This window comes from Salvelinus alpinus, chromosome 1, assembly GCF_045679555.1.
Source record: "Salvelinus alpinus chromosome 1, SLU_Salpinus.1, whole genome shotgun sequence".
NCBI lineage: Eukaryota > Metazoa > Chordata > Actinopteri > Salmoniformes > Salmonidae > Salvelinus > Salvelinus alpinus.
The window spans coordinates 23,984,547-24,009,622 of record NC_092086.1 but is presented as its reverse complement, the minus strand read 5'-3'; the positions used below and the strand labels follow the sequence as shown (position 1 = coordinate 24,009,622).

General features: G+C 42.4%; 1 protein-coding gene across 2 annotated transcripts; it reads right to left on the bottom strand.

Moving 5' to 3' along the window:
* Positions 1–816: 816 nt before the first annotated feature.
* Positions 817–24,117, bottom strand: LOC139580137 (somatostatin receptor type 2-like). 2 transcript variants are annotated; one of them, XM_071408701.1, is made up of 3 exons: positions 23,263–24,117; positions 10,501–11,272; positions 817–7,289 (listed from the first exon to the last, which is right to left on the bottom strand). In XM_071408701.1, exons 2-3 carry the CDS (start codon positions 11,209–11,211, stop codon positions 6,879–6,881), a joined length of 1,122 nt encoding a protein of 373 aa, XP_071264802.1. In that variant the 5' UTR covers positions 11,212–11,272; positions 23,263–24,117; the 3' UTR covers positions 817–6,878. The 2 variants fall into 2 exon arrangements, with proteins under 2 accessions (XP_071264802.1, XP_071264880.1); XM_071408779.1 differs by lacking the exon at positions 23,263–24,117 and adding an exon at positions 13,684–13,785.
* Positions 24,118–25,076: the final 959 nt, after the last annotated feature.

The following is a 25,076-nucleotide window of genomic DNA, read 5'->3' as shown; positions in this document are numbered from 1 at the left end:
CTGCAGTAGCTAGCTATACTGTCAGTGCTACTGGGGCAATTTTAGTTTGGAGGAAGGCTGTGGCTAACCTACAATCTTTGGTTCAGGACTTCAGGATGCCATGTGGTGATGAGAGAGATGATTGCTTGCTGTGCGCCTACATGGATACTGGATGGACTGGTGTGGGACTAAAATCACTTGATGGATTACTTTTGTGTACATTGTCTATTGAGTTGGACTAAAAAAACAAGACAAGTGTGTGCAGGAAACCGCCCCTAGACTTTCCAGTAGTAACTGGTTCCCTATCATTATTAGCGAGATGATGGAAGACAGTAGGAGTACAGGCCTTGGTAAGGTATGGAGTTATCTGGTTATGTCTGCTGAGGGGAAGATGGGCTCGTGGTAATGACTGGAGCGGAATCAGTGGAATGGTTTCACATACATCAAACACATGGTTTCAGTGTGTATGATGCCATTCCATTTGCGCCGTCCTGACCGTTATTATGAGCCGTTCTCCCCTCAGCAGCCTCCACTGTCGATTCAGAAATCACAGGCTTGAGTAGGAAAAGACACCATGGAGAATCTAGTCACTGTTTCATGTAGTAGTGTATTTTCACCACAGAGGGGCAGTGTTTCACTGACTGCTACTGGGCTCTGATAGGGACGCGACGTGACTAAATGTATTCTCTTATAGGATTTTGTGGATTATTAATCAATACTCAAATCTCTTACACTTATTAAAGTCAGGACTTTAGGCTTACTGTGTACATCATTATGAATGACAATGTGGTAAGGAGATCAGCCATCAAGCGTTTCATGAAGAAGCACACGCACACATGCAACTGCAATATTTTTATGAGCAAACAAAGGAACAATATTTCTAAGGAACAGCAATAATATTAACAATGCTAAATACATATTTTGTACAAAAACAAGACATAATGGCAAAATGGAATCAGAGAGAGAATGCCCCTGAGTAATACTAATTCCTTGTACAGAGGCAAACAAATGAAACCATTCAGCAACAGACTCTGAGGAGAGTGGAGTGGGTAGAAGTTGTCCCTAACCACTGATACAGGGTCAGATCTTGTCTCCCTTGGTGGTAATGCTTGAGGGTAGGTGATACATTGTCCTATTAGGAAGCTGTTCTAATATGCACAGGAGCATGTCCTAGTATGGACGGGAGCATGTCCTAGTATGGACGGGAGCATGTCCTAGTATGGACGGGAGCATGTCCTGGTATGGACGGGAGCATGTCCTGGTATGGACGGGAGCATGTCCTGGTATGGACGGGAGCATGTCCTGGTATGGACGGGAGCATGTCCTGGTATGGACGGGAGCATGTCCTGGTATGGACGGGAGCATGTCCTGGTATGGACGGGAGCATGTCCTGGTATGGACGGGAGCATGTCCTGGTATGGACGGGAGCATGTCCTGGTATGGTCAACGTAAGATAATCAACCATCATCCATAGCAGCCGGCAACTTCTATCTACTGAGAATAATAGTAGTAATGGACACAGATAATGAATGGAGGCTATAGAGTTGCCCTTTTATATCACAATAACCATTTTGACTAACTATTTGCAACAGTCCTACAACAGCCTGAAACTTTGTATAGCTAATAACATATCAATTTACGTCAGCACTTGTGGGATGTGTAGTCATTGTCCCCATTCTGTAAGGTCTACAGACAATGTAGCCAAGCCAGGGTGCCATGGTTGGATGAAAATGTGCTGCTGTCCTAACATATTACCCACTGCAGGTTGTAAACAAACAACAGCATGTAATATTGTAATCTCAAATGAAGTCTAATAAGCATGAGACATGTAAAAAATCTAATAAAAGGCCATGGTCCGATTTTTAAATAGTCAAAAAAGGTATGAAAAAGTTTTTCACGAAGCAGAGATACAGCGGCCACTCATAATGGAGGTTGAAGCCAGATTATGGAGCCTGTGCTCTCCTTCACACGTAACAGTATTGGGAACCACTGCTCTGTCAATTCCAAATAAAATGTGATGCTATTCAAAATGTAAAGACAATCCAATACATTAGTTTATATCATAGGAGGCTGCTGAGGGGAGAACGGCTCATAATCATGGTTGGAACGGAACAAATGGAATGGCATCAATGGCACCTGGAGACAATGTGTTTGATGTATTTAATACCGTTCCACTATTTCTGCTCCAGTCATTACCACATGCCAGTTTTCCCCAATTAAGGTGCCACCAACCCCCGGTGGTTTATATAACGGTTCTTTTTATCTGTTGATGTAGCTGTGGACAGAGCTGTATGTGCTTAAGCCAACTTCTCTGACTGTGTTTGTCATGTACGGCATGACAAGACAACATTGAGTGTCAGAGGGGTTTGGCAGAAATGCATGCATTATCTGGACAAGGCTATTGATGCTGTGTTTACACAGTCACCCCAATTGTGATCTTTTTTTCACTAATTGGTCTTTTGATGTGAGAAGATCTGATGTGATTGGTCAAAAAACAAATTATTGGGGAAAAATATCCTAATTGTGTGACTGTAAACACAGCCAAAGAAATCCTTTAAAATGAAATGTTGTAATTACTAATTCAATGGTGCAGATGTCATCAACGAGCTGTTTTCGCCCACAGGACGGCTGCTGACTGTATGTGTTTTGATTGTCGCACCATTCTCGATAAACCCTAGACATGTTTCGGAGATACCAGATTCGCCGCACCTGGCACCAACGATCATACCGCGCTCAAAGATGCTTAGGTCACTTGTTTTGCCTGTTCTAACATTCAATTGAACAGTAAGTGAATACTGTTTGTGCCTGGCTTTTGGTTTTATATAGCAAGCCATGTGAACATGGAGGTGTACCTAATAAACTGTCCAGTGTGTGTATGTATGTCATATATATAATCAAAAGAACCTACCAGAACCTGTCAGTAAAATGTCTGAGTTGGATGTATTTGCAACATTCATCATGTGTCTTCAGAACTGTTAAGAGAGGGATGAATCACTCATGTACGCTTCTCTTGTTCAGGAGACAGGATGGAGGATGAGATGCTGAGGCCTAGGGGTAGGAGGCTTGTTTTGTCACACACACACACACACAGAAAAATGTATAGCCTCAAAACACACACACATACCATTCCCACGAAACACACACGCACTCATGCATGGCAGACGAACACAGACACACACACACACACATAGGAGTGTGGCGCCAGAGCCTGAACAGGGGACAAACGAAGGCAAATTGGGCAGCATGTCTATGATGAACTTTGTGTCAGGTGACCCTTTATGACGAGAAGGCTGTATACTGACTGTTCTAGCCAGATCTACAGTATAGTACACACTACTGTATAGGCATAGATCCATCCACAGGTTATACCTGTGAGATTTAGGGGAAGGGAGTGATGATGATGATGATGGGTAGTAGGAGGAACACTGCTGCACCCCTTTAGGGGTACAATGTTTTCTAGCCCTTCTCAAATTCACATTGCTCAATTCAACGTATATTCCACGTTGAAATGACGTGGAAACAACATTGATTGAACCAGTGTGTGCCCAGTGGTAATGCTCCATATGCCAGCGTGCCAGAGCTGACCTCACAGACAGAGTGTGGGGTAGGTGGGTGATTGTCCTGCCCTGGGCCTGGATGGGTGGCGTGGGATGAGTAGACTTGACCTCTCAGAAATAGTAGGGGTAGGTGGGTGATTGTCCTGCCCTGGGCCTGGATGGGTGGCCTGGGATGAGTAGACTTGACCTCTCAGAAATAGTAGGGGTAGGTGGGTGATTGTCCTGTCCTAGGCCTGGATGGGTGGCCTGGGATGAGTAGACTTGACCTCTCAGAAATAGTAGGGGTAGGTGGGTGATTGTCCTGTCCTAGGCCTGGATGGGCGGCGTGGGATGAGTAGACTTGACCTCTCAGAAATAGTAGGGGTAGGTGGGTGATTGTCCTGTCCTAGGCCTGGATGGGTGGCCTGGGATGAGTAGACTTGACCTCTCAGAAATAGTAGGGGTAGGTGGGTGATTGTCCTGTCCTAGGCCTGGATGGGTGGCGTGGGATGAGTAGACTTGACCTCTCAGAAATAGTAGGGGTAGGTGGGTGATTGTCCTGTCCTAGGCCTGGATGGGTGGCCTGGGATGAGTAGACTTGACCTCTCAGAAATAGTAGGGGTAGGTGGGTGATTGTCCTGCCCTAGGCCTGGGTGGGTGGCCTGGGATGAGTAGACTTGACCTCTCAGAAATAGTAGGGGTAGGTGGGTGATTGTCCTGCCCTAGGCCTGGGTGGGTGGCCTGGGATGAGTAGACTTGACCTCTCAGAAATAGTAGGGGTAGGTGGGTGATTGTCCTGTCCTAGGCCTGGATGGGTGGCCTGGGATGAGTAGACTTGACCTCTCAGAAATAGTAGGGGTAGGTGGGTGATTGTCCTGCCCTAGGCCTGGGTGGGTGGCCTGGGATGAGTAGACTTGACCTCTCAGAAATAGTAGGGGTAGGTGGGTGATTGTCCTGCCCTAGGCCTGGGTAGCCTGTGATGAGCTCAGCATTTCAAACACGACATGACTCGGCAAGCCTGAAGACCAGCTATAAAATGTGGGTCAGATGCAGGTCAAACAGCTGCCAAACTAAGGGTAACTATTTCAAATAATGAATCCACGATGCGGTAGAGATTTATCGGTGTTTGTAGCATGACCTGCAGTGTGTTTGACAACTGCCATTTTGATCTGTAACTGATCAGACTGTGGATTTGTTCTTTGGGCTTTGAAGAAATGTTGCTTGACAGAGAAACAGGTTAGCGCTGCTTAATTTTCAGCAATGAAGACCACTACACTATTCAATACCTGCTGAAGCAAAGACTGGTCTTTCTTGGACATTATTCTGTAACAGCAACATAAAAGCAAGAGCAACAATTTATGAATGACGTGAAACGTGACGTGATGGTTTCAAATCGGACTGGACAATAGTGATTGAAAAATGCATTGTCTTTGCTATCTAAACAACCAAACAGTTCTATTCAGCTTAGACGAAAAATGAATGAATTGATTCTCAACCACGACATGACAATGTTGACTTGACAATTACAGCACACGTTGGAGTCTATAGAGTCTAGCAGCAGTCTGGTTAGTGATTAGCCTTGGTCGATGCCATGCTAATATCGTCAATATAACATGTCAGCATTCCTCTCTATAGTAGGACTCTGCACCCTTTCTGATCATGTGACCTGACCAAGAAACACGGGGCTATAATAATAATAATAACCCAACCAAGAAACACTCTGGGCTAGAATAATAATTTTGGCCTTGAGTTTTTCCTGGTGAGGTCACCTGGTATCCATATTGGGTACAATATCTACTCATTCTACACTTTAACAAATCATGGCCTTGGACTGAATGCTGTATCAAATAAAACACTGTGTATGTACAGTACACACACACGTGTACACACACACACTCACTCTCTCACACACAGAGAGAGAAACTGTTCAATTACATAGTAAGGGTGCATTCATAGAGGCATCATTAGGTCATGTGATTCCAACTCTGTAACTCTGTTCAGCTCTTTGCTGTTGGTCCATGACTCACTGCTGAGTATTTGTCCACAGCAAATATGTGTCTTTCTGAGATTAAAAAAAGAAGCACTAAGGTCAACCATAATGTTAAGCCGACTTTACAGAGTCCATATTTGGACATCATCAGTCTCAGCAGGACTTGTGCCAGCAACTTAACCATTTGGGATATCATGTGTTTTTATGTCATTTCAAAGTAGTTCCAGTATCTCTACTGTTCCTCCTCTCTCTGTAGTAAGTCATTAGATAACCAAACTACACCTTGGTGTAATGATCCAAAGGTGATGTGGCCTGCTGCTCACTGTTGTGTTAAGTAATACTCTATCTAAGAATAGAGGCATGTTACTAATTCCACATTCTGCAGAGCCCACCATTTTGGACACACAATCTTTGTAAACAGACAATACGCACACAGTGAGTCTGCTATAGTCCTAGTCTGTTATTTATCTCGGCTACAGGACGATGTGACAAAGATACAGATTGAGGTGGAGGTTCTCCCTGCTAGTGTAAACATATGTGCAGGGAATCCTTGTTCTCCATGGTTAAGTCTCATCTGCTGTCAATCAGTAACCGTAGGTAACGGTCTGGGACTTATCAGGACACAACATGTTAAAATGCTCTGCAGTGGACAACACATGTTTCTTATTAGACAAGTTCAGGTAGCACTTCCCGGTTTCACTCCCCTTTCTTCCATTTGGGGCCTAATGAACACAACCCTGTTCTGGTCCTCACATGATCCTGTCACTGTCCACTAGCGTCAATACACTCAGTACACGTCTTCAGCTTTCCACCCAAACACCAGAAAGCAAAGTCACAACTACAGTTAGTATTCTCTCCTTTATGAATATATCACAATGTATGGGTTTTACGACCAGGAAAACCCAATGTCATGTCATTGTATGTCTTTTGAGAAAGTAAAGAGAGAGTTGGTAAACAGAGATATGAGACATAAAGAACGTGATAACAGCCGTTGAGGAGCAGACACCATGAGGGCTTAGTTCCTTTGGCATTTTTTCACCTCGTCCACAGGGAGAAGAAACTGCTTACAAAATATCACACCATGAGATAAACTACAATCACTCTCCATACGTGAGCTGTTCATAGGGCATGATAACAGGTCAGGATGACCAATTCCACCTGCAGAAACACGTGTGTGTGTGTGTGTGTGTGTGTGTGTGTGTGTGTGTGTGTGTGTGTGTGTGTGTGTGTGTGTGTGTGTGTGTGTGTGTGTGTGTGTTTTGTTAGTTTATTTGTTTGTGTGTGATGAGCTTGTGAGGGTGAGGGAGAGTTGATGTGAAATCAAAGATGTCTGTATAGATCACACATAAGGGATGCGTTAGAATTAACAAGCATCAAATGCTGGTCTGCAGGTCTCCATTGAGCAGCGTGCTTTGAGTCTCCGTGGGGTCATTCATCATGCGTGACTTGTCCTGCTTGCTGTCGCTGCGCTCAATCACATCCAGGCCGCCCACCTTCTTCCGACACAGAACGTTCTGGAAGCTCTTCTTGAAGTTCTCCGACAGGAACGCGTAAAGGATGGGGTTGGCACACGAGTTGGCGTAACCCAGGACAACCACGAAGGCAAAGGTGCTCCTCAGGAAGGGCGTGGTGGAGATGGTTCCTGTCACCGAAGTCACATTGAAGACATAGAAGGGCAGCCAGCAGAAGACGAACACGGCAACCACGATGGACACCATGCGGGTCACCTTCCTCTCCGAGCGCTTCCTCTTAGTGGACCCGACACGGATCCCTGACGACTTCACCTAAAAAATGAAAGATTTTATTTGTATAGCACTCTTTAAAAAAAACATAAATATTAGGAGACCCGACACAGATCCCTGAGGACTTCCCTTTAATAGTAGTAATAATTCTAGATTTTATCTGTATAGCCCACTTTAAAATATAGGTAAATATAGCTACATCTCAAGGCACATCACCGCACAGGCAAAAACAAAAGAAGAAAATTATAGATTAAAGTAGACACGCTGTGCTACCATTACAACATACGATAGATTAAAGTAGACACGCATCAAATGCTGGTCTGCAGGTCTCCATTGAGCAGCGTGCTTTGAGTCTTATAACATACGATAGATTAAAGTAGACACGCTGTGCTACCGTTATAACATACGATAGATTAAAGTAGACACGCTGTGCTACCATTATAACATACGATAGATTAAAGTAGACACGCTGTGCTACCATTATAACATACGATAGATTAAAGTAGACACGCTGTGCTACCATTATAACATACGATAGATTAAAGTAGACACGCTGTGCTACCGTTATAACATACAATAGATTAAAGTAGACACGCTGTGCTACCGTTATAACATACGATAGATTAAAGTAGACACGCTGTGCTACCGTTATAACATACGATAGATTAAAGTAGACACGCTGTGCTACCATTATAACATACGATAGATTAAAGTAGACACGCTGTGCTACCATTATAACATACGATAGATTAAAGTAGACTCGCTGTGCTACCATTACAACATACGATAGATTAAAGTAGACACGCTGTGCTACCATTACAACATACGATAGATTAAAGTAGACACGCTGTGCTACCATTATAACATACGATAGATTAAAGTAGACACGCTGTGCTACCATTACAACATACGATAGATTAAAGTAGACACGCTGTGCTACCATTATAACATACGATAGATTAAAGTAGACACGCTGTGCTACCATTACAACATACGATAGATTAAAGTAGACACGCTGTGCTACCATTACAACATACGATAGATTAAAGTAGACACGCTGTGCTACCATTATAACATACGATAGATTAAAGTAGACACGCTGTGCTACCATTATAACATACGATAGATTAAAGTAGACACGCTGTGCTACCATTATAACATACGATAGATTAAAGTAGACACGCTGTGCTACCATTATAACATACGATAGATTAAAGTAGACACGCTGTGCTACCATTATAACATACGATAGATTAAAGTAGACACGCTGTGCTACCATTATAACATACGATAGATTAAAGTAGACACGCTGTGCTACCATTACAACATACGATAGATTAAAGTAGACACGCTGTGCTACCATTACAACATACGATAGATTAAAGTAGACACGCTGTGCTACCATTACAACATGCGATAGATTAAAGTAGACACGCTGTGCTACCATTACAACATACGATAGATTAAAGTAGACACGCTGTGCTACCATTACAACATACGATAGATTAAAGTAGACACGCTGTGCTACCATTACAACATACGATAGATTAAAGTAGACACGCTGTGCTACCATTACAACATACGATAGATTAAAGTAGACACGCTGTGCTACCATTACAACATACGATAGATTAAAGTAGACACGCTGTGCTACCATTACAACATACGATAGATTAAAGTAGACACGCTGTGCTACCATTACAACATACGATAGATTAAAGTAGACACGCTGTGCTATCATTACAACATACGATAGATTAAAGTAGACACGCTGTGCTATCATTACAACATACGATAGATTAAAGTAGACACGCTGTGCTACCATTACAACATACGATAGATTAAAGTAGACACGCTGTGCTACCATTACAACATGCGATAGATTAAAGTAGACACGCTGTGCTACCATTATAACATACGATAGATTAAAGTAGACACGCTGTGCTACCATTACAACATACGATAGATTAAAGTAGACACGCTGTGCTACCATTATAACATACGATAGATTAAAGTAGACACGCTGTGCTACCATCATAACATACGATAGATTAAAGTAGACACGCTGTGCTACCATTATAACATACGATAGATTAAAGTAGACACGCTGTGCTACCATTATAACATACGATAGATTAAAGTAGACACGCTGTGCTACCATTATAACATACGATAGATTAAAGTAGACACGCTGTGCTACCATTATAACATACGATAGATTAAAGTAGACACGCTGTGCTACCATTACAACATGCGATAGATTAAAGTAGACACGCTGTGCTACCATTATAACATACGATAGATTAAAGTAGACACGCTGTGCTACCATTATAACATACGATAGATTAAAGTAGACACGCTGTGCTACCATTATAACATACGATAGATTAAAGTAGACACGCTGTGCTACCATTATAACATACGATAGATTAAAGTAGACACGCTGTGCTACCATTGCAACATGCGATAGATTAAAGTAGACACGCTGTGCTACCATTATAACATACGATAGATTAAAGTAGACACGCTGTGCTACCATTATAACATACGATAGATTAAAGTAGACACGCTGTGCTACCATTATAACATACAATAGATTAAAGTAGACACGCTGTGCTACCATTACAACATGCGATAGATTAAAGTAGACACGCTGTGCTACCATTATAACATACGATAGATTAAAGTAGACACGCTGTGCTACCATTATAACATACGATAGATTAAAGTAGACACGCTGTGCTACCATTATAACATACGATAGATTAAAGTAGACACGCTGTGCTACCATTATAACATACGATAGATTAAAGTAGACACGCTGTGCTACCATTATAACATACGATAGATTAAAGTAGACACGCTGTGCTACCATTACAACATGCGATAGATTAAAGTAGACACGCTGTGCTACCATTATAACATATGATAGATTAAAGTAGACATGCTATGCTACCATTATAACATACGATAGATTAAAGTAGACACGCTGTGCTACCATTATAACATACGATAGGTCACAACAAACAATAGGTCACAACAATTTAGTCAGGTTCAAATGAAAATATAAGTATAGAAAGGCGGCAGTAGTCATGGAGATGTCAGTCTCATCTATGTAGGTCCGCCTTGGTCTCAGCAGGTGACACTGAGGATGCCCTAATATGGACACCATAGTGGTGGCAGAACGATGTAAAACTAGTACGACCTTAGTGATGATGGTGAGGTAACACAGGCAGTTGACCATGAGACTGACCTTGATGATGATGAGAAGGTAACACAGGCAGATGACCATGAGCGGGAGGAAGAAACCCAGGACGAAGGTGTAGAACATGAAGGCGGTGTAGTAGGCCTCCTCAGGCTCCGGCCACACGATGGTACAGAAGCAACTGTTGTGCTTGGTGATTAAACCGCTGTAGATTATGATAGGCAGGTTGACCAGGAGTGACACCCCCCACACCGCCAGGTTGATGGTCTTGGCCATACGTGGCTTGCGCCACTTGGTGGACCGGATGGGGTGCACCACGGCCAGGTAGCGGTCGATGCTCATGACCATAAGGCAGAAGATGGAGGTGAACTGGTTGAGTGAGTCCACGGTCATGACCACGCGGCACAGCACCGCACCGAACGGCCAGTGGACCAGCGCCAGCTGAATGGCGATGAACGGTAACCCCAACATGAACAGAACATCTGCGACTGCCAAATTCATGATGTAAATATTGGTGACCGTCTTCATCTTGGCGTAGCGCAGGATGACGTAGATCACAAGGGCGTTGCCACAGAGACCGATACCACACACCAGGAAGTAGAGGAAGGTGATGACCATGGTGCTGGTCTGGTTGAACGTGTTGTCGCCCATATAGGTACCATTGGGTTCCGTTGACTCGTTGCCCAGAATAAAGCTGTCGTACATCAGGGGTTCTTCGGTTAGGTTGGGAAGCGTGGAGGGGAACACCCAGGAGTCCATGGTGGCTCTGGTTCCTCAATGTCTCTCAGATATCCAAGGAACTCTGACTATGACATCCCACCTGAATGGATGGAATAAAATAACAGAATCAATGTGGTGCCTCTCAGAATCAATGTGGCCTCTCGCTCTCTCTCGGTCTCTGTCTCTCATTCTCTCTCTCTAGGGAACAGACATTTTTGAAAAGCCTCCCAAAATATAACAGCAGACAGTTACGAAATATAAACGTACATATACTCTCTGTTCCCCTCCCCCCTGAGATTTTCATTACAAATAATCTTACATTCTTTTGTCCCTAATGAACCTCAAAGATCATTGCAGTTCTTGTTTTTCTAAATTAAATTCCAACACAGACATAATTTACAAACAAAGCATGTGTGTTTAGTGAGTCTGCCAGATCAGGGGCAGTAGGGATGACCAGGGATGTTCTCTGTTTAGTGAGTCTGCCAGATCAGGGGCAGTAGGGATGACCAGGGATGTTCTCTGTTTAGTGAGTCTGCCAGATCAGAGGCAGTAGGGATGACCAGGGATGTTCTCTGTTTAGTGAGTCTGCCAGATCAGGGGCAGTAGGGATGACCAGGGATGTTCTCTGTTTAGTGAGTCTGCCAGATCAGAGGCAGTAGGGATGACCAGGGATGTTCTCTGTTTAGTGAGTCTGCCAGATCAGGGGCAGTAGGGATGACCAGGGATGTTCTCTGTTTAGTGAGTCTGCCAGATCAGGGGCAGTAGGGATGACCAGGGATGTTCTCTTGATAAGTGTGTGAATTCCTCCTAATCATTCAAAATGTAATGAGTACTTTTGGGTTTCATGGAGTAAAAAGTACATTATTTTCTTTAGGAATGTAGTGAAGTAAAAGTAGTCAAAAATATAAATAGTGAAGTACAGATACCAAAATAACTACTTAAGTAGTACTTTAAAGTCATTTTACTTGAGTACTTTACACCACTGACTCTAACAATATGAAGACTATTATGACTGTCTACAAATGCTTACGTGTAGACTGTAGCATAACTAAAAGTGATTGTCTTTTCCAGACAATGCAGGTAATTCTGCCCCCCTCAGCTCCGAGGATGGCACATGCTGTTGACTTCACTGATTAGGATTTTAATGAGTGTGCCACGCTTGTGCTGTTGCAATAAAACTATGCTCATCACAGACTACTGTAAAAATAACCTGTCTCAAACCAGGAAGAGATGGGATGGCTTTTGAAACCACACAGGCAGACCTGGTTTAAATACTATTTGAAATTATTTCAAATACTTTACCTGGGCTTGATTGAGCTTGCCTGGCGTAATGGAACCAATGAAATAGTCCCAGAACTGTAAACCCCACCCCTCTGGCACTCCAGACAGACCCAATCAAACACTCAAAGAACACATACTATGTGAACCCAGGTCTTGCACACAGGGCAGCTTGCTCTCCCCTACCTCCAATGCATTGGGTATATATTTACTAATGTCCTTATGTAACTTGGTAACCACTGTGTAACCTGTGTTGCAATCACACTTCAGACCATTGGTTCCTGGGGCCTCATTTGTAAGCCCTGCATACATAAATAATCGTTGACGGTATGGGTAGGCTACAGTATTGATGTGCAATAGGAGCGCGACATCATTACCTATTTAATCTCAGAGCCTATACCAAGGCTGGACATACAGTATAAACTCAATAAACTAAATATTGAACACCAATTTGCCGTTTGCATGCAGTGGCCAAATGGCAATAGTTCCACATTATACAGGAAATAAAGGACGTTATTGTCACTATAAAAGGTGAATGGAGGCGTCTTCCAGGCAGAGTTTTAATGCTCGTTCAGGCGCACACAGTTTTATGACAGGCCTGATATCTAACGGGAAACATGCAATGTATGGCTTGCGCCACGTTTATAAATCTCAATATTATTGTAAGTGCACAGACTTTTCAGAAATGGCATACGCAGAAATTGAGTGTGAAATGTACATAAGATTATAAATGAGGACCCTGGCCCTGGAGGTGTCTGCTGAGAGAGAGACTCTTGGTTGGCTGGTTCAGCTGCAGCCTCTGTCTACAGTCAGCCTGTGGTAATCAGTACTGGGTAAGCCCCATGATCTTCGAAAATCGATGGGGATAGACCTTTATCCTGTCCACGAATGCATAGGCATCATGCTCTATTAAAGCCCATTAACCGAGGGCACATGTCCCCTGATTTGGATCCCATTTGGGATAAAATATACAGAGCCTTCAGAAAGTATTCAGACCCTTTGACTTTTTCCACATTTTGTTGTGTTACAGCCTGAATATAAAATTGATTAAATGTAGTTTTTTTTTACAAAAGAAAGCTCAAATGTCTTGAGTCAATAAGTATTCAACCCGTTTGTTATGGCAAGCCTAAATAAGTTCAGGAGTAAACATTTGTTTAACAAGTCACATAATATGTTGCATGGACTCACTATGTGTGCAATAACAGTGTTTAACATGATTTTTTAAATCACTACCTCATCCTTGTACTCCACACATACAATTATCTGTAAGGTCCCTCAGTCGAGCAGTGAATTTCAAACGCAGATTCAACCATAAAGCCAAGGGAAGTTTTCCAATGCCTCACAAAGAAGGTCACCTATTGGTAGATGGGTGAAAGAAAAGAAAGCAGGCATTGAATATCCCTTTGAGCATGGTGACGTCATTAATTACACTTTGGAGGGTGTATCTATACACCCAGTCACTACAAAGATACAGGTGTCCATCCTAACTCAGTTGCCAGAGAGGAAGAAAACCGCTCAGGGATTTCACCATGAGGCCAATCGTAACTTTAAAACAGTTTTAGAGTTTAATGGCTGTGATTGGAGAAAACTGAGGATGGATCAACAACATTGTAGTTACCAACATAACACATCACTGAGTATCACTTCATATTTTCAAGCATGGTGGTCGCTGCATCATGTAATGGGTATGCTTGTCATCGGCAAGGACTAGGGAGTTTTTTTAGGATAAAATTAAACAGAATAGAGCTAAGCACAGGCAAAATTCTAGTGGAAAACCTATAGGCCAAATATACACTGCCGTTGCCTATCAAGATGACATTGAATGTTCCTGAGTGGTCTAGTTACAGTTTTGACTTAAATTGGCTTAAATCTATGGCAAGACTTGGAAATGGCTGTCTAGCAAGGATCAACTACCAACTTCACAGAACTTGAAGAATTAAAAAAAGAATAATGTGCAAATGTTGAACAATCCAGGTGTGCAAAGCTCTTAGAGACTTACCCAGAAAGACTCACAGCTGTAATTGCTTCCAGAGGTAATTCTAACATGTATTGACTCAGGTGGTTTAATACTTATCTAATCAAGATATATATTACTGTATTATTTTTGATATAAATATATATATTTTTTTTTTACAAATGTTGGAATTGTTCTTCCACTTTGACATTACAGAGTATCTTGTGTAGATCATTGACAAAAAATGACAATTTAATCCACTTGAATCCCACTTTGTAACACAATAATAGTCAAGGGGTTTGAATACTTTCTCAAAGGCACTGTACAATTCATTTTTTCACAGAGAATGCATTGAAATATATTGAATTGGGCCATCACTGCCCACACAAAAGCATTAGTGAGGGACATGAGTCATGACACCTCTGTAGGAGGGCCCAGCAACTATAGGGGGTGCTGTTCCGCATTAGCATTTTTTGGTCTCCAAATTAAACTGCCTCGTGCTCAATTCTTGATCGTACAATATGCATATTATTGTTATTATTGGATAGAAAACACTTTCTAGTTTCTATAGCCGTTGGAATTTTGTCTCTGAGTGGTACAGAACTACTTCTACAGCACTTTTCCTGACAGGGAGTCAGATTTCAGAAATTTTGACCCCTGATCTGGGGTCGGTTTTAAGGTGCCTGTAAATGCTATGGAGAAACCGACACTGCCTACGTCTTCCTCTGGGTGTCAGTACGTCATCACGCTTTGAATGGAGTCGATTGCACAATCAGAGCCACTATAAAACAACAAAACGTGGAAGTACCGTTCTTTCCCTTCGCGCGTCTTACGCAAGATGGACATCGGACTTGCCTCCTTCCAAATGGTTGTTTAGCCAGTGATATTTCTCCGGTCATGTTTTTACTCGTTATAGTTGTTAAAAACATCATAATGTAGTTAATTTGAACCGTTTTATAGCAATTTATATCCGTTTAGTGCGATTTTGAGGAATTTCTTTGTCGTGCACTTTGAAGCTTTGGGCACGTTTCGGGGTCTCGGTCGATGTTAGTGGACATTTCGAAGGACAGAGGACATCTATCGACCAAAAGAAGATTAGACCCAAGAAAGGATACATTGCCCAAGAATCTGATGGAAAATCACCTCATAGTAAGAAATATTTAATATGATAAATCGTTGTTCTGTCGAAATATTTTAAACGCATAATCCGCCATTTTGTTTGTTATCGCTTCACTTGGCGAACCCTGTATTGCACAGTAAGGATAATTTTAGAAATGTAAATCAGCGGTTGCATTAAGAACTAATTTGTCTTTCGATTCCTGTCAACCCTGTATTTTTTAGTCAAGTATATGATTAGCTTTCGATTAAACTAGATCACTCTGAAAGATGACGTCCGACATTTTGAGGCTTGATTTGCTAGTATTTTCATTGTATAACCACGGTTTTGTATGGCTAAATATGCACATTTTCGAACAAACTCTATATGTATGTTGTAAAATGATGTTACAGGAGTGTCATCGGAAGAATTCTGAGAAGGTTAGTGAAAAAATTAATATATTTTGGCGATGATTACGTTATAGCTCTCTTTGGCTTGAATCGATGCTCTGGTAACGTTTGCACATGTGGTATGCTAACTTATCGATTTATTGTGTTTTCGCTGTAAAACGCTTAGAAAATCTGAAATATTGTCTGAAATCACAAGATCTGGGTCTTTCCATTGCTATGCTTTGTCTATTTTTATGAAATGTTTTATGATGAGTAAATTGGTCATACACGTTGCTCTCTTTAGTAATTCTAGTCGAGTTGTGATGGTCGGTGCAATTGTAAACTGTGATTTCTACCTGAAATATGCACTTTTTTCTAACAAAACCTATCCTATACCATAAATATGTTATCAGACTGTCATCTGATGAGGTTTTTTATTGGTTAGTGGCTATATATATCTTTATTTGGCCGAATTTGTGATAGCTACTGATGGAGTAAAAAACTGGTGGAGTAAAAAAAGTGGTGTCTTTTGCTAACGTGGTTAGCTAATAGATTTACATATTGTGTCTTCCCTGTAAAACATTTTAAAAAACAGAAATGATGGGTTTATTCACAAGATCTGTATCTTTCATCTGGTGTCTTGGACTTGTGATTTAATGATATTTAGATGCTACTATCTACTTGTGAAGCTATGCTAGCTATGCTAATCAGTGTGTGGGGGGGGTGGGGGGTGATCCCGGACCCGGGGTAGAGGCTCGTGAAAGGTTAACCACTCAGTCATTGGTTTCACAGCATGTTGGGTACTTCTTCTACCATTCAGCCTTAAAGGCCCTTATCAAATGTAATCCCACAGCAGATTAAAAGATGCAACAGGAGGGCCCTGGTGTGTGTATGGAGAGCTCCCCTGGGAATTCCCTCTCCTTTTAAATACCAAATGGAAAAGTTTCAGTTCTGCCTTTTATCACAAGTCTGAGTACAGGTTTCCAGCTAGTTTATGTTGTCATGTCCATGTCTCTCTCTCTCTCTCTCTCTCTCTCTCTCTCTCTCTCTCTCTCTCTCTCTCTCTCTCTCTCTCTCTCTCTCTCTCTCTCTCTCTCTCTCTCTCTCTCTCTCTCTCTCTCTCTCTCTCTCTCTCTCTCTCTCTCTCTCTCTCTCTCTCTCTCTCTCTCTCTCTCTCTCTCTCTCTCTCTCTCTCTCTCTCTCTCTCTCTCTCTCTCTCTCTCTCTCTCTCTCTCTCTCTCTCTCTCTCTCTCTCTCTCTCTCTCTCTCTCTCTCTCTCTCTCTCTCTCTCTCTCTCTCTCTCTCTCTCTCTCTCTCTCTCTCTCTCTCTCTCTCTCTCTCTCTCTCTCTCTCTCTCTCTCTCTCTCTCTCTCTCTCTCTCTCTCTCTCTCTCTCTCTCTCTCTCTCTCTCTCTCTCTCTCTCTCTCTCTCTCTCTCTCTCTCTCTCTCTCTCTCTCTCTCTCTCTCTCTCTCTCTCTCTCTCTCTCTCTCTCTCTCTCTCTCTCTCTCTCTCTCTCTCTCTCTCTCTCTCTCTCTCTCTCTCTCTCTCTCTCTCTCTCTCTCTCTCTCTCTCTCTCTCTCTCTCTCTCTCTCTCTCTCTCTCTCTCTCTCTCTCTCTCACACACACACACACACACACACACACACACATTCTTTTTAAATCTTTATTTAACCAGGTAAGCTAGTCTCATTTACAACTGCGACCTGGCCAAGATAAAGCAAAGCAGTTCAACACATACAACAACACAGAGTTACACATGGAATAAACAAACATAGAATCAATAATACAGTAGAAACATCTATATACAGCATGTGCAAATGAGGTAGGATAAGGGAGGTAAGGCAATAAATAGGCCATGGTGGCGAAGTAATTACAATATAGCAATTAAACACTGGAATGGTAGGATGTGCAGAAGATGAATGTGCAAGTAGAGATACTGGGGAGCAAAGGAGCAAGATAAATACATAAATACAGTATGGGGATGAGGTAGATTGGATGGGCTATTTACAGATGAGCTATGTGCAGTGATCTGTGAGCTGCTCTGACACCTGGTGCTTAAAGCTAGTGAGGGAGGTAAGAGTCTCCAGCTTCAGAGATTTTTACAGTTCGTTCCAGTCATTGGCACACACACACGTATGCACATACACGTGGACACAGACACACACACACACGTATGTATGCACTCACACACACACTGCGCTACACACACACACACACACACACACACACACACACACACACACACACACACACACACACACACACACACACACACACACACACACACACACACACACACACACACACACACCGTAGGGAAGTAATTCAGTCAACTCCCCAGTCACAGCCCCTTCCTGAGAACTGCTTGTCCTTCTCTTGATACTAGACTATATTCTTCCCTCCGTAAATAACAACCCAAAGGTTACTCCTCTCCACTGTTATAGAAAACGTGTATTTATTAGGGGGTGGGAATGAATGCAAATGAGTATGTAAATGCTTCCCGCCTATGTAATTGAAAGAAAGGAAGGACTGCGGCACCACAATCAGTGAGCCGTGACAGAGTCAAATTAGAGTGCAGTTCGGTGTCAGCACGCCGTGGGAGGGATGCCCCCTGCCAACCTGAGATAATATCAACATCATAACGTCTTTCATTATGACAATTTGTCATTGCACCTCCTGCACAGTGAAAGCTGCCTCGGAAGTGTCTGAGATATGGGTATTGTTGTGCTAAATAAGCAACACCAGATACGAGGGAGGAGGGAGGGGTCTGTGGGATGGGTATTGTTGTGCTAAATAAGCAACACCAGATACGAGGGAGGGGTCTGTGGGATGTTGAAAACAAAACAGTAAAACAGATGTTGACATTGCCTGGGCCACGTGTCCATGTGTTCATCCCAAATAGAACCCTATTCCATCCCTTTGTGCTGCACTACTTTGACCAGGGCCCATAGGGTGTCCACTGCCCATAGGGTGTCCACTGCCCATAGAGTGGCATTTGGGGCGCAGACCGTGGGCTACATTCTATCAGGTCCACGCTAGCTGACACCCACATAGCGGTTGTGTTGACGTGTCAGAGGTGGAATTGCATTAGAGCTGTCAAATCCACAAGCGGCTCCCGGCATTATACCTACAGCATTATACCTACAGCATTATACCTACAGCATTATACCTACAGTATTATACCTACAGCATTATACCTACAGCATTATACCTACAGCACTATACCTACAGCATTATACCTACAGCATTATACCTACAGCAATTACCTACAGCACTATACCTACAGCATTATACCTACAGCATTATACCTACAGCATTATACCTACAGCATTATACCTACAGCATTATACCTACAGCACTATACCTACAGCATTATACCTACAGCATTATACCTACAGCATTATACCTACAGCATTATACCTACAGCATTATACCTACAGTATTATACCTACAGCATTATACCTACAGCATTATACCTACAGCATTATACCTACAGCATTATACCTACAGCATTATACCTACAGCATTATACCTACAGCATTATACCTACAGCATTATACCTACAGCATTATACCTAAAGCGACAGTCGCATTAGAAGAAATCCAGCCTTGTAAGAGCACCCCGATTAGGCTGATAGAAATCCTCATTATGTTGTTTAATGAAAAGCTAGCTCGTCACCTACCGTGCCAGAGACAAAGAGAGTAGCCTAACAACAGAAACGGTTGCATCAATGCACCAAATTCACAACACTGCTGTACACTGAAGCATTTCGCTGCACTCGCAATAACATCTGCTAGATATGTGTATGTGACAAATAAACATTTGATTTGATTTGTACAAAACATTAGGAACAGCTGCTCTTTCCATGATATAGACTGACCAGGTGAAGCCAGGTAAAAGCTATGATCCCTTATTGATGTCACTTGTTAAATCCACTTCAATCAGTGTAGATAAAGGGGAGGGGACAGGTTAAAGAAGGACTTTTAAGCCTGTGTCAAGAACTGCAATACTACTTGTTTTTTCACACTCAACTGACACAACTGTGGGAAGCATTGGAGTCAACATGGGCCAGCATCCCTGTGGAATGCTTTCAACGCCTTCTAGAGTCCATGCCCCACCGAATTGAGGCTGTTCTGAGGGCAAAGGGGGGTGCAACTCAATATTAGCACGGTGTTCCTAATGTTTTGTACACTCAGTGTAATTACCTAATCATATCCTGCATCCCGAATGGGACCCTATTACCTACATAGTGCACCACTTTTGACCAGGACCCATAGGAAATAGGGTGCCATTTCAGATGCTTGATGCAACATGTTTGCTCCATGCTTAGATGTACAATTTGGACTTGTTGAAATGAAGTTGGTGGGTTGACGTTGGCTACTGAACTATGAATAGATGCACTGTACAGTATGTTCTGAATGTAACATTGAGCAAGTCGTCAACAAGTGGTTCAGTCTCAGATCTAAGCCTAGTGGTAGAATTGAAATATAGAATTAAATAGAATTAAATAGAATAGAATATAGAGAAGAATAAAATAGAATAGAATATAGAGAAGAATAGACTAGAAGTCCTCCTGTGGGTTGTTTAGGAACCTGATTCATTGTTCTACCAGATGACTTCCCTCTGTCTTTTCAGGCCCTGCCTCAATAGAATAGACAACATGTGGGCTGATTGGCACCTGATAGAAAAAGAGGCTGAAATACGGTATGCAAATACAGCTGTCTGTGTCTGTCCCGAGATCATTAGCATGGAAAACAGCTGTCTGTGTCTGTCCCGAGTTCATTAGCATGGAAAACTGCCGTCTGTGTCTGTCCCGAGTTCATTAGCGTGGAAAACAGCTGTCTGTGTCTGTCCCGAGATCATTGGTGTGGAAAACTGCTGTCTGTGTCTGTCCCGAGTTCATTAGCATGGAAAACTGCTGTCTGTGTCTGTCCCGAGATCATTAGCGTGGAAAACTGCTGTCTGTGTCTGTCCCGAGTTCATTAGCATGGAAAACTGCTGTCTGTGTCTGTCCCGAGTTCATTAGCATGGAAAACTGCTGTCTGTGTCTGTCCCGAGTTCATTAGCGTGGAAAACTGCTGTCTGTGTCTGTCCCGAGATCATTAGCGTGGAAAACTGCTGTCTGTGTCTGTCCCGAGTTCATTAGCATGGAAAACTGCTGTCTGTGTCTGTCCCGAGTTCATTAGCATGGAAAACTGCTGTCTGTGTCTGTCCCGAGTTCATTAGCATGGAAAACTGCTGTCTGTGTCTGTCCCGAGATCATTAGCGTGGAAAACTGCTGTCTGTGTCTGTCCCGAGATCATTAGCGTGGAAAACTGCTGTCTGTGTCTGTCCCGAGTTCATTAGCGTGGAAAACTGTGAGGGGCCCAGTTGAAACAATGTTGATAGTTCGCTAGTGGACTGGACCCATAAATTAAAGTCCCCCCCAAAGTTTGACCCTTGTTGTATTCAGGAGAGCTCATGTCTCATTCAAGGGGGCAGAGCCCCCCCCCCACCCCCCGCCCCCTGTAATTCACACACTGCCAAGGACTGTAAAAATGGGACCTGATACGTCTCTGCTTGGCACTCAGCATTAAGGAGATAAGGAGGTATGAGATTTCGGGTAAGGCCCTGCCATAGACTAGCGTCCTGTCCAGGGGGTTACTCAAGCTGCCTCACGCTACAGAAGCAGGAGATAGGCTCTTGCTCCAAGACGTTCTGGGCCAGCTCGCATAAACCAAGGCTGTCTAAATGCTTTACAGCGTATTGATTTAGAATCAAATAGAATAGACCACCGCTCAATACTTTATATTGCTTTGGTTTAGAATATAGTATAATACATCTCTGTTCAGGCACCTGATAGATTGTCTGCCAGTTTACACCCCTTTCTCTTCACTGGCTGGGTCAATGTGTCACGACTTCCACCGAAGATGGTTCCTCTCCTTGTTCGGGCGGTGCTCGGCGGTCGGCGTCGCCGGCCTACAAGCCATCACCGATCCATTTTTATTTTTCCGTTTGTTTTGTCTTTGGTTCATTCACACCTGGTTTTCATTTTCTTTAATTCCTGTGTGTATATTTACCCCTGTTTTCCCGCCTAGGTTTGTGCGGGATTCTTTTCATGTTGATTGTGGAGGCTTTCCTCAGTTTATTCACGTGTGTTTATTATAGTAAGGAGCGTTGGTTTTTTCTCCTTCCGTGTGTAACTGTGAGTTCCCATTGTCTTGGGCGTTTTTTGTGTGTGATTGTACCTGTACCGTTTTTGAACTTGCCTATTAAAAAAACGCTACATTGACATCTCTGCGCTTGACTCCTTACCTACCTTCAGAACGAAATCGCAACACAATGCTTTACATTGGTTTAGAATATAATAGATCTCTGTTCAGGCACCTGATAGATTGTCTGCCAGTTTCTCTTCACCGGCTGGGTCAATGCTTTACATTGCTTTGGTTTAGACCACATGACTGCTGTTCAGGCACTACCTGACAGATTGCTACCTTGTTCTGTCAGTTTACTCTGCTCTGTCTTTTGAAGCACTGGATCTTTACATTTTATTATTATTATTATTTTTATTTTACCTTTATTTAACTAGGCAAGTCAGTTAAGAACAAATTCTTATTTACAATGACGGCCTAGGAACAGTGGGTTAACTGCCTTGTTTATGGGCAGAACGACATATTTTTACTTTGTCAGCCCCAGGGGATTTGATCTAGCAACCTTTCAGTTACTGGCCTAAACCTCTAACCACTAGGCTACCTGTCGCCCCTTATGTCGTGTTCTAACTCAACGTGCTGTAGAGCACTGTCACGATGCACCTGATAGCTTGCCATCTTGTTCTGCCAGCTTACTCCGCTCTGTCTTTTCAGGCACACAGTGACTCTGTCACAAACCTTTAGCGCAGTGATTTAAAGGGCTGTGTGGGAAATCTGGAATAGACGATAAGGAGCTACTCATCTGTTTGTTCTTGCAGCAACTGACCCTGTTGAGCCGATGATCAGAACATTCAAATCCACGTTTCAGATGTGATCACAGAGAGTGGTCAGGGATTGGAACCATCAAAATGTAAATATGCGCAACATGAAAGAGTTAATTCAATGATAGTCATCTGATAAAATAGTGTCATAAGTCACTCAGTCTATGAATGTGACAATACATTTGAAAAAAGTAAGTAGAGTAAAGCAATAGTATGATTTGAAGATTAAATATTTAATCAATATTTCAATAACATCAACACACATGATTTCCATTGTGTTTCTTTACCATGATGACTGAATAAGAATGATAGACTAAATAATTTTTTCATACACTTAAATTGACAGAAAATTTCAGTTGGAAAATTTTAAGACCCGATATAACATTGCATTTTGATAATGACACATTTCTATATTTTCCTTACCTTTAAAATCGATTAAATATAATCCAATGTTAAACTTTATTCCGTTTATCTGAGTTCAATGGGTCTTCATTTCCCACCATGAAACCTTCTCAAACACCTCTCCAATACGTTCAGCCGAAACGAGGTTTGACAGCTCTCTGCCATTTGAATTCACCTTTCAAAATAACCAACCTTTGATAATTTGCCATCATGCTGAAATAAATTGTAAAAAAAGATCGAGATCATTGAAAATGTGTCTACGCAAGAAAATAAATAAATGTATGCGGAACGACTCTGTGCATCTGGCTACATGGTAAAGTGCGCACAGAGAATGCCTTGAGTGAAAAGGGCCGGATAGAGCGGAGATGCGGAGCGCGCGCAGCTTGTATTAGCTACTCACAGCTTGTAATGACAGACACCGGGTAGAGACCTCGTACAGGGCTGTTGCTGCTGCTTGCTACTGTTCTCCAGCCCAACGCACAGATGGAGTTACTGGTCCGTTATTTCCCCGTTCCTTCTCCGTTTCCTCCCATTTAAAAAAAGTAAAAGCATGCAGTAACCTCGTTGTCACCAGGCTATTACGTTCGGACTGAGGCAGCACACTACGAAAAGACGAAGCTGGTTAGTGTGCTGAAGCCTTGTTTACCTCCGGTCTTCATTTGAGTTGTGAGATTAAAAATAATTATTGGAAATGTCATGATTTATTGATTATAGGCCTAGAGATCATCAAGTAAATATATTAACCAAATGTATTGAAAATGATAGTCGTTATGTTAACATAATTATTAGAGCTAAATTATGCCAGATACCTCTTGTATTTTTGCTGTGCAGGCTATGTCAAACATACTGTTCATTCGACCCGGATTGTGAAAGTAGCCAACCAGTAGCCAACCAGTGAGGTAGAGGAGGGAACATGAGACACCATACAAGCGTCACACATAGCTTTGAGTGGACGAGAACCAAGTTATTCACACAGTTGCGTTTACCCTTCTGATCATCGACAGCTTCCAAACGCAAAGAAAGACAACAACATGCAGCAGACAGACAACTGTTATCTTTGGCATAAAACGAACGGCGAACACTGTTCTGCTGTCTTCATGCTGAGCTGCAGCACTCCCAGGAGCACAGATTATTGTGTAGACCTGGGTTCAAATACTATTCCAAATCATTTACAATACTCTAGGGCCTGAATAAGCTTGCCTGACACAATGGAACCAATAGAAAGTCCCCCAAAATTCAAAACTCTTGGCAGGCAAAAAATAAATAAAGGTAAGTGTTAAAAATATTTGTAATAGTATTTGAAGCCTGGTATGAAACTGTATGGAACAAGAACTATTGTGTAACAGATTAAACTACCATGTCCTTTCCTCTAATATTTTTTTGATCAGGGGGAAGAGTGGGTCCTAAATAGCACCCTATTCACATAGATGCGGGAAGTAGGGTTGCTGCGGGACGCCTGAAAAATCTGAATATATAAATATATATTTTATAATATTTTTTTTCTCTCACAAAAGTAGTGCACTGGGCCTTTACTAGTCCTGTATTAGAGGATCAATATAGCTGTCTGTAGAGTTCTTACTTGCGTAATTCGTGCTGCTGGCACTCTTTGGACATTATCCTTGCCATCCTACAGAGTGTAAGCCAGTAAGCGGACATTCCGGGGGGTTTGTATCTGTGACACTGCAGATAAAAGATAGGCCATGGCTGTGTATGTCAAACCAAGACCTGCCTCTTCTCCCCTCACCATTCACATTAGAAAACCACAGACTTCTAAATTGCTGTTGTCCTTGAAATCCCAACCCTTCTTTCTTCCATTTAAATGACACACAATGGTT